The following is a 10,532-nucleotide window of genomic DNA, read 5'->3' on the forward strand; positions in this document are numbered from 1 at the left end:
TAGACAACCCTTCCTCTGAACTAAATCAGTACACGAACCTCACAGAAAACTTTTCTATTGCCTCACAGTTCAGGCTTCATCATCTCCCATAAGCACTATGGGAATGCTGCAGATCAGGTTTCCACACTCACAAACACTTACTCATCTCCTCTCATTCTCAGAACTCTGCCATCACTGCACTGCCCTTCCTACCAGAGGTCACTGGGTGCCGGGACAGCTCCTGCCATCCTTACAAAGGAAGCAGCACCACTCCCCTGATGAGTACCACAGCGACAACGAGCACCAAAGCCACCCGCAGTGCATCACAGGAAGGAGCTGCTACCAGGCCAGGATCTGACGCCCTGTGCCCAGTCAAGAAAGGCTTTAGGTCCATGGAAAAAGAGCAGTGCAAATATTAGCTACTCAAGTAATTGCTTTTAACTTATATATACATATACGTAATGTAAATTATATTTATTAGAACCATGTCATTTAGCTATACTACACTTACATCCAAACTAATGTTCACTTTCAAGCTAAACAGAATACAAACTCTGAGATTTCCCTTAAGCTACACAGACATTTTAAATTACCAGATCCAAACAGTGACCAACATTTCACTTTTTTTTTTTTTTAAAGCTCTTCATGCTCTCTCTCAGCTCCCTGAACCTAAACACATGCCTGCCAGCTCAGCAAACAACCTTGCAACATTTATCTCTGTTTGTGTGTACACAAAAAAATAATTAAAACCCCCAACAGAGGGCTAGCTAAGAAACACTGACTACACACAGAACAAATAAGAAAGTCTTGTGAACCTCAGACAAAAGCTGGTACTGTTACCAATCGGTATCTCTGCATATTTTCAAAGAGGCAGTTTCCACAATTACTGCAGTATTTTTCCAGACAATCAGAAGCATTTAAAACATTTCTAAAAACATTTGTACCAACGTGGCAAAGCGCTGAAAAAATTCATTACAGCAGAGGGCAGTCGTTTGTAGAAAGCGTTCAAAAAGGAGAGCCCAGCTGTTCTTCTTGCGTTCTGCTTTTCCCCTCTAGAGCACAAAAACACGACTTGATGAAGCATTACCCTTTGGATTTCAAACTTCTCGTTTCAACTCTTCGTTTCTCGCAGCCAGCTCTTTCTTTCTGACAGGAAGAGCAAGAAGCAGAGGAACAGCACAGCCTCTTTGTTCCAGTAGCCTGCAAGCACCCTTCTTACAGATAAATAACCCAAGTATTCCCCAGCCCCTCCTGCTCCTGTTCTGCTACTGAGGGGAGAAGCTAGGGAAAGTTAATAAATATGAAAATAAATTATACCCTTCTCCCCACAAAAAAAAAGAAAAAAAAAGCCTGTTTAGGCAGTTAACATCAATAGAAACTCTCTTTGGATATAAACATCTGAGAGGTAAAGCATCTGTGCGTCACGTTCAGACAGCACATTAAGCAACATAACGAGTCAGCACAACACAAGTTTCAGCTTTCGGGGAGAGATACCTAATAAGATACCTAGGCAGGTATCTTATTCTAGAGTATCATGCTCTGTTTCATGTAGTTCCCTGTAAATGGTTTTAGGAGTACAAAATGGACAAAGTTTAGTGCTCTCAGCCCTTCACAGAACTAATGCTCACTTGGAGAACCCTCGGTAAACACGTGAGTTCTTTTCAAGTTTGAGTATGAAAAACGGAGATGGTATAAAATATAGCATACTCTCAATCTCTGTTACAAAAGGCACATTTAGGCAGATTTAAATGTGCTGAACGTTTTGTTTCCGGCGTTCAAAAGAAATCGTTTACTTGAAAAGAGCATCTGCAGGAGGGCAGTTCAGTCTTCAGTAGGCAATGGGAGCTGCTGTGGAGATGAAAGATGAGGTTATTTTCCCGCTGATCCAACGTTCTTATAAATATATAAAACCTAGGCAGATCAGCCTTGGAAGGACGATCGAGACAGCAGTCTGCAGAATGAAATGTTTCAATCAGTTACTTGGTGTGTTTGTGGCCTCTATTTCCCGGTGGATGCCGCTGCCATGGCTGGTTTTATGCCCTCGCGCGTTGACTTCAGCTCCTCCAGTTCCGCGTTCAGTTTGCTGATCACCCACTCCAGGGCATCCCGGCCCTGCCAAGAAAATAGCAGAGTTTAGGATTAGAACAAATACCAGACCACTACTCGTGTTTCTATAGTTTTTCCTCTGTCAGACCTAAGATTCGTTTTAAAATTCCCCGTCCTGCACGGTTTGAAAGAGGATTGTATTGATTATTTCTCATCTCACTGAAACTTCACTACAAAGGCATTTGAGTAATCCATATGCAAGAGGTGAAGGCAATACCGGCGTGAGCTCGCGGCAGTGCCCCTGTGCAAAACGCCCCATTCAGCTGTTCTGTTCCTGTAAGGACGAGAACTGCTATTTCTACTGTCTGCTGCTCCCACCACCTTAAGGAGACCAATACATTTATGGAAGAGTCCGCATATTGTTCTCACACTCGTTAACAGAGCTATATATGGACAGCTGTTGAGAAGATCCAGGACAAAAAAAGATAGTCTTCAAGTGCTCACTGAAACAGCAACAAATTGATTTGAACTCCAGCTAGAGTTTGAAGAGATGGCCTTGCACTGAGTTCCACTGAGCAGTATAAAGCAAGCTGATGGAGAGACTGCAGCTGCACCTCTTCTAGCAAGGGACGTTCAGCTCTCAGAACGGGCAGGGCATACCTCAAAGCCTGGCACTGATAGCCTGCATTTTAGAAAAAGCAGTAGAATTCAGCGAAGTAAGTCAAAAGTCTTTTACTTTAAGAAGATCCAGAGCAGCTGCACCCCAGAGACCCCCAGATGAGCACGCAGCCGCACAATGAAGAAAATAAAGAGAAGCACCTCAGCCAAGAGTACTGGGTTTACGTGGCAGAGTATTGGTATCGGGGAGCTGCAGGGATGGCCTCTGAGCAGAGCCCAGCAGCTGCCCTATGTCAGAGCAGAGCCAGCTCCAGCTGCTCCAAAAGGGACCTGCTGTTGGCCAGAGCTGAGACATGAGCAATGCTGGTTTGCTTTTAGTTTCTCACTGCTCTTGTCTATTAGTAATAGGCAATAAATTACATTAATCTCCCTATGCTGAGTCTGTTTTGCCTGCGACGGTAATTGGTGAGTGATGTCCCTGTCCTTATCTCAGCCCTTGAGCCCTTTTTCACCGTATTTTCTCCCCCTCTTCCTTCAAGAAGGGGTAGTGAGAGAATGGTATGGTGGAGTTCAGCTGCACATCTCAGTCGAACCGGAAGATCTTGGAGTTCCACAGTCTCAGAATGACAGCTTTTGCCAAAACAAGCAGATGGGATCAGCCCGAGAAAACATGCAGGCTTTTTTTTTTTTTTCCTAAAGAGAAGCCAAGGCACTTTCATCACTCTTACCCTACTAAGAGTAGGGAGTAGAAAGAGTGGAAAGCAGCAACTGCGTGGTACCGAGGCACCCTCTCAAGTCTAGTCTGAAGTAAAGGGTCTGAGCTCAAAGAGCCTTCGAGAGCACAAGTGTCAGTCTTGCAGGCTTCTGCTGGGACTGAGGAAAAGGGGTGAACCTCCTCTCTCCTCACAGAGGTTTGCTCTTAACTCCAATATGCTGTTTTTATTGCATGCGTGACAGGTGATACGGTGAACAAAAGCTCAATAACATGCCTAGAGCCTACTTCTTCTGCTCCTTCCAAACCACTAAGCACGAACAAGAATCGGCACAAATGACCATGAAAACTTCCCAAAAAAGAAAAAGTCGAAACAAAGCAAATGCTTTGCTTTGCTAGAAACGTTATCCTGGAATAATACTAAAAGCCCAGATCCAGGGTGCAAAATCTAACCTATTAAATGAAATACAGTTTTACTATGAATGAGAGTGCATTCACCTCAAGGGTCTCATTGAACTGAGTCAAAGGCTGACTCCGGTTCTCTTCAGGTTTTTCCTATCACAGGGACTAAAAGAATAAACACAAAGTCCTTACACGGAGAAAAGCTGCCCACTTACCAAAACAAAGTGTTCAACCCTTGGCCAGAGCTTTAAATTGTCCAATTGTTCAAGTACAGCTTGCTGGAAACATTCCCTAGAAGAGTATGAGTTAATTTCTGAGTTTTTCTGCTTGCACACCAAACTGACCATGCCTCAGCAGGTGATTGCTTGAACCATTTCTGTGCCCTGTGCAAGAGCTGGGAACACCAGCAAAGCACATGCAGCAACACCCAGACGAGAGCAGGCTACTGCGCAGCAACAAGTTGTAATTAGCCATGAAGGAGCAGAGCGCTCCTCAAGGAACAAAGCTCGGGGGGGGGGAGGGGAGGGATCACCTTCCAGCAAGCCTATGTTGGGTACTTAGAAGTCAGGTTAAAATGTCCTCCTGTAGATGACATGCTGGCACAGAGAACTCGGTAAGGCAGGAACGGCATTTATGTAATCAGACAAAGAAAGCTTGTCAGAAGGTCAAACAGCTTCGATGTAGATAGAAAATGCTCAGTAGAAAAAGATTCTTCTCAGGCCCTGATTGCGAACCAACCCGGTCACAGCATTTTAGTTAATATATTTGTTGACAAGACAAAACGAGGTGTTCAACTAGAGCACCAAGATATTTCTTTCAGCTTTTAAGACTATTTAGGTCTGTACATTCTTCCTATGCTACGTGCTGTAATTTGCAGCTAAGAATAAACTTGTGATATTGGCAAGGAACATCTCAGAAGTATTCTGCGAGGGAAATGAAATCACAATTCTTAACAAGATGTAAAGCCTCCAAGCATCGTAGAACTACCCAGTTTAAAATAAAAATTAAGAAATCTGACAGAGGATTGTTCTATAAGGTTTCATATTGTACAACAGTATCTGTAAGTAGCTCATTAAGCAAGCACATTCATAACCAAGCATGCATACTCGTTTTCATTGCATGTGTTAGCAGTGTGATGGGTTTGGTAGACCAGACGCTACAGATGTAGATTTGTTGGTACAGCTTAAGTGACTAATAAATGCTGGGCCTCTGTGGTTGGCATTTTCTAGAGAAACAGCCATGAAAGCTTAGTGGAATAAGAACACAAAAGCAAGCACTCGTTGCACAGACTGATCTCAAAGTAAGCAGTGTAAAAAGAAAAAGCCCTACGGTGTTAACAAAGAGAAGCAACAGGATGGATTTCAAAAAAAAAAAAAAAAAAAAAAAAGGAATTTTATTAGTTGAAATAGAAGCTAATACAGGAATGACAGAGACAGGCTTCATTGGCTAGTGGAAGGAAAACCATCCACAGAGGTATCAGAAGCAACTATACTCAGTTCTCCCAGCCTTGAAGTCAGCTTTTGTCACAGTCGCATAGCTGAGGGGACACATCATTACCAAAAAGAAGACAACTAACAAAAGCAATGAAAACCACCAAGGGCGCCTGGTATTCTGCCAGCTTCAAACTTTGTACAGATTTCCATGGAAATTGGCAGAAGGGCGACGATATTTCCGAGACATAAGAAAATCAAATACAATTTCACTATGTAAAAGATTACAGTCTGTTTTAAGAAATCAACGGTATCAATTTCTGTGTCATTTTTGTAACGCCAATTCCAGTCACTAAACGACGTGTGAATTCCTTCGGGTACCTGCTTTCCATACTGAAGTCACAGGAAGCGAGACCCGAACAAACGTGTGGTAGAAGAGCTCCCTGACGTGCCTGGCTATCTGCAGCAATGGTTCCACTTGCACACGGCCTGCAATGCTGGGGCACAAGCCGTGGCTGCAGGAGGTTTGCTGCCCGAGGGCATGAGCACGGGTTAACTAACTGATCTAGGCCTGACCTACTCCGTAATGAACATGTTTGCCATTCCTGTACGTAACGTATATAAAACATACATGCAGGTTAATTCATGACATTCACGTCACAACAGCTCATGCACACGTTTGCTAGAGAGCTGAAACGCTGTACCAAGAAGAAGAATGCTGGCATTACCACTAGTTAGTACAAACTGTAGGTGTGGAGAACCGCTAGCTTAGAGCGCTTTCAGAATTTTGAATTATCCACTCAATAGCATCCCACCCCTGGAGTAACACAGAAAAGATTTACAACGTATGGCAAAAGATTTCTCCATTATCAGTGCAACAGTAACACATCACCTGCCTCGTCCCCATCTCTACCTCGGAGCCAAATCTCCATCCTTATCTCCCCACTGTCCTATTTCTTCAGAACAACAATACATTTTTCATCATCGGTCGTGAAGCTGTAGAAGGGCGCTACGAATACAGAAGCGTAGCGCCGCGTGCTACAACAGCTCGTAACAGCGGGCTGCGTTACTGGGTAGCAAAGACAGGGCTGCGACTACTAACTCCTGCTAAGTCTCTAAAGAGACTTGTCAGCAAAACAGGCAGGACAAGATGATCTTTGTCATTTGTAAGAAGCTTCTGAGCCAGTGTGTAATCTGAAAATGGCAGAAGAGCCTCCACTACAAAAACTAAGCTTTCACACAGGTGGCACACAAATACATGACATTAAACACTCTCTCCTCTCAATTCAGTAGAGCTGTGCCTCTCGCAGGGACAAAGGGCTGGCCAAAGCACAGGATCTCTGGCCTAACAGAAGTTGCCTGGGCCAAGTTCTCAGTGTGCTGAGTCTCTCCCAGCAACACAGAGCACAAGTTCACATTTCAGTGGCACTCATCCTGCTGTTAGGCAGCAATGCTTCTCCATCAACTCCACTTCTTTCCCACCTCCCAACCTTCCCCAAAGAAGCTGCACGGAACAAACTGCTTGGAAATAAGCACCCTTGAAACTCTGCCTGTGCTGAAGTTCAGCTCTGTGGCTGCAAGCCAAACAGAAAAGGCAAGCACGAGACAGAGGAGTGGGTGTAGTGTTACCTACAAAGGCCTCTGCAGACATGACATTACTTTCAGCCAAAGGCAAAGAGACAACTTAATAATAGATAGGAGCTGGAGCAACTCACAAAGCCGCCCAAAAAATATGCTGGCATCAACTGCTAAACCCAGATTTAAAAGGCTGAAAAGGAAGCTACATCCATCCACTACTAGCACTAACTCCAGTAAATGGGTGGCTAGTGTTTAAAAATGTACCTGGAAAAAACAAGACAAAGCAAACCTAATAATCTGTGTCTGGGATGTGTAGCTGTAGCATGCACACAGAGGTTGGTTTGTTCTGATGTGCAGTTCTGGGTGGAAAACAAAGATTCAGGAGTGAAACCTTCTCATACTTTGGTAAATTATGTTCTGCTTCCTGAGGTCCTATAAAAAGTCAGTTGGAATTCTGTGCACAAAGTTCAAAGAAATTAAATATAGTATTCAGCACACATGCTTGACAATTAATTACTATTTTAACAAAAGGAAAGGTGTGGGTGGAGAGAGAGAGAAAAAAAGCAAAGAACACGTACCTTTCTGGCATTAGAAGATATTGTGTTTGCCATTAAGCTTTCCAAATAACTGCTCAAGCTAATGCCTTTGACAGTAATAATTGCTTCTTGAGTTAGCACAGTTCTGTAAGAGAACAAAGAGAAGTTAGTACTTACACTGAATTTGCCTAACATACTTTCTCCTCTACATGAACAAGCATACAAATATCCTTCCTTACTTTTCAGGGTTTTCAGGATGAGGTGTGTAAACCAGTCTCTCATCAACAGACACCAAGTTTGTAAGGGTAATCTTAAAGAGAAAAAAAAGACGTGAAATTCTCACTTCCCATCTTTCACTTTTGTATTACTGACAGCACTGTTCAGTTGTAGAGCACTCAATTCAAGAGACAAAGCAGCAGACGCAGAGTATAAAACCCAGAACACAGTCAATAAAAAGACCTATAAAGGGTGATGCATATTGTCCTATCATAGATTTAATTGTATCAAAGTTCCTATTCGCAGTAAGCTGCACAAGCAGCTTTCCATTTGCTCTCTTTTAAATGTCAACCCATATCTGATTTATGGCACGCAATTCAGAAAGGCTCTTTAAGACCAGCACCACTATGACATTATTCCAAGTGTACCGACAATTAACAGTCAAGAAAGCAAACACCTCTCGTACAAAGACAAGGCTCTCTCCCATACAGACAACTCCACTTCAAATCTCAGAGTTGCAAGTTCCCAGGATAGCAAAACACAGCACAACACTTCATTTACACTTGTGGGGAAAAAAAAAAGGCAATTCAAACTACAACTTTTGTTGTAAACAGCGGTGTAAAGCAGAACAAGTTATTTGTTTCAAAGTTGAAACATCGTGTGCATTCTGAGAAACAGTCTTATATTAAGAAGAGAATCACAAATCCTTGATCGCAAAGCATTTCTGGGAAGAAGGAAAAAAGAAAAAAGTGGAAATTGCCTTCTTCTGATGAAAGATGTAAACTCATTGCCACTTTGTTAAGAGACGAAATATCTCATCTCCAGCACTAATTACCGGAAGCTTCTTAAGCTATCACTCACATTAGTTGAGCAAAGCTCCATCTTTTTTTCCACTGGATCCACCACAGAATGTTCCTCAATGTAAGTCAGAGTTCTACTTGTTCCTAAAATCTGAAAGTGAAGAAAGGCAAATAAATAAATAAATAAATAAATAAATAAATAAATAAAAAGCTAAGTATAATTCACAAACACAAAACCACTGCATTCTGTGGCAAGACTACAGGGTGGTATGTTGCATCAGTGATACAGAGTGACACAGACCAGCTTGGAAGACATGTACAGGCAGGAACACACTGTAGGCACATCGCAGCCTACAACACGTCCTTGCTGTGCACCACACTGACTACAGCTTATGTGATATTTGTGGATGACATTTCCAATAAATCAAGCTTATGCTTGGAATTCAGTGCCAGTTCACGTGATGGCATAAAAATGCATCACACCCTCAATAAATCACGAAGACTGCAAAAGCATACCGCTTTGACAATACTAGGCAATCCCCACTCTGTGCTGAGAAGACGGTGACTATGCAGCCTCCCCCGGTTGTCAAGGCTTCTGTCGAGGACATCTACTCCCACCACACACGGGTTCATTGGGTTGGGGTACTTTCTCATAGCAGCTTTGATCACTGTATCCCAAGGGTGCCTGGAAAAAGGAGACAATATTTATAACTACTTTGGATTTAATCGCAAGCATTCGGCAACCCTAAATCAGGGCTCCAGCTTTCTTAGCATGGCATGCGTTGTACAACTTCACAAGCTCCCAAATATCCCTTCAGAATTAGGTAATGCTTGGAAAGGCCAGAAGGAAGTGTTAGTACGCAAACAGGAAAACAATATATATTCCTTAATGGAGAGCAAAGAAAGGAATTATTAACCCATGACTAACAGAAGTAAGGGCAAAGGGCAACAGTCACAAACTGCTACATGTGACATTCCAATTAGCTATGTAAAAAAACATAGTGTCAGGGCGGATGACCACAGAGTTTGCTGAATCTCCATCTGCCTCAAAATTCAACTAACAAAGAAACATGACCCAACATTTAAGTCAGCCCTAGTCTGAGAGGGAAGCTGGACTAGGTGGTCACTAGAAGTCCATTCCAATCTAAATTCTTCTGTAATTCCAAGCAAAGCAAATAAAAGAGAACAGAAGTTATCAGCCTGGAGTTGAATTCAAGTTTAAAAAAAAAAAAAGGAATCAGGAAGTTCAAAATAAAGAAACAGATTTTAGGAAACCACATCACACTGGGGAAGAACTTTTTATAAGGGCAGGTCATAACAGGACGAGGGGAGATGGTTTTAAACTGGAAGAAGAGAGATTTAGACTAGATATTAGGGAAAAAATTCTTTACTGTGAGGGCGGTGAGACACTGGAACAGGTTGCCCAGGGAGACTGGGGGTGCCCCTCCCTGGAAGCATTCTGGGCCAGGCTGGATGGGGCTTTGAGCCCCATGGTCCAGAGGGAGGTGTCCCTGCCTATAGCAGGGGGTTGGAACTCAGTGATCTTAAAGGTCCCTTCTGTCCCAAACCATTCTATGATTCTATGATCAACTCTGCTGCCTTCGTACTGCGCTTTTCCTTCTACTTGCAGCAGCTCGTTAGCACGCATTACAGTTACGGACACTCTTCTCAATACGGAATTGTTTTTATTTTAAAAGTTTTGAGTGTATCAAGCGTTGGTAATCTCAAACTCCCGGGACAGGAGCAGCCCCAATGAGGAAGGACAGGCTGTTCGTATCTCCTTGTCTCGGGACCTCGTATATCTCCTGACGTAACGAACGCCAGGGCTCCAGCGGAGATGCCCGTGGGACGGCAGCCCTCTCACAGAGCGCCTCACGGCCGCTGCCGCCTCGCCTCGCAGCTCGCGGCTCACTCGCACCGCGTTAACCACAGCCGCACTCGCTCCCTCCCCCACCGTTTACTACCCGCTCGCCGCCCCCTACCCGAAGACGTGCTCCGAGCTCCAGATTTTCATGGCCGCCGCCGGTGTCTCCTCAGACGGGAGGACGCGGCGCGAGCCCTGCGCCCGCAGCACACGCCGGCCGGCGAGCGGGAGGGCGGAGCCGCGCCGGGCCGCGTCACGGAATGACGTCACCGCCCGGCCGGGCGCTCCCTCGGGAGGGGCCTCGCGCCGCCTGTCTCCCGCTTTGACCCCGCCCCGTGGCCGCCGGAAGTG

At 44.2% G+C, this 10,532-nt stretch overlaps 1 protein-coding gene across 2 annotated transcripts; it reads right to left on the bottom strand.

Annotated features, from left to right (window-relative positions):
• PRELID3A (PRELI domain containing 3A) lies at positions 429-10,493 on the bottom strand. 2 transcript variants are annotated; one of them, XM_021385585.1, is made up of 7 exons: positions 10,300-10,485; positions 8,834-9,002; positions 8,379-8,468; positions 7,541-7,611; positions 7,344-7,446; positions 1,960-2,091; positions 429-1,827 (listed from the first exon to the last, which is right to left on the bottom strand). In XM_021385585.1, the coding sequence occupies exons 1-6, from the start codon at positions 10,329-10,331 to the stop codon at positions 1,978-1,980; spliced, it is 579 nt and encodes a 192-aa protein (XP_021241260.1). In that variant the 5' UTR covers positions 10,332-10,485; the 3' UTR covers positions 429-1,827; positions 1,960-1,977. The 2 variants fall into 2 exon arrangements, with proteins under 2 accessions (XP_021241260.1, XP_021241261.1); XM_021385586.1 differs by lacking the exons at positions 429-1,827; positions 1,960-2,091 and adding an exon at positions 5,936-6,004 and having other exon boundaries at positions 10,300-10,493.

The sequence above is a fragment of the Numida meleagris genome, chromosome 2 (genome assembly GCF_002078875.1).
Source record: "Numida meleagris isolate 19003 breed g44 Domestic line chromosome 2, NumMel1.0, whole genome shotgun sequence".
NCBI lineage: Eukaryota > Metazoa > Chordata > Aves > Galliformes > Numididae > Numida > Numida meleagris.

What these genes read in the sequence shown, in the direction of transcription:
- PRELID3A (XM_021385585.1), bottom strand. Translation starts at nt 10,331, where the DNA reads ATGAAAATCTGGAGCTCGGAGCACGTCTTCGG. An exon ending in CATCCTGAAAACCCTGAAAA is followed by an intron (nt 7,447 to 7,540) that starts GTAAGGAAGGAT and finishes GTTCTCTTACAG; the next exon opens with AACTGTGCTAACTCAAGAAG. An exon ending in TATCTTCTAATGCCAGAAAG is followed by an intron (nt 2,092 to 7,343) that starts GTACGTGTTCTT and finishes TTTTCTTGGCAG; the next exon opens with GGCCGGGATGCCCTGGAGTG.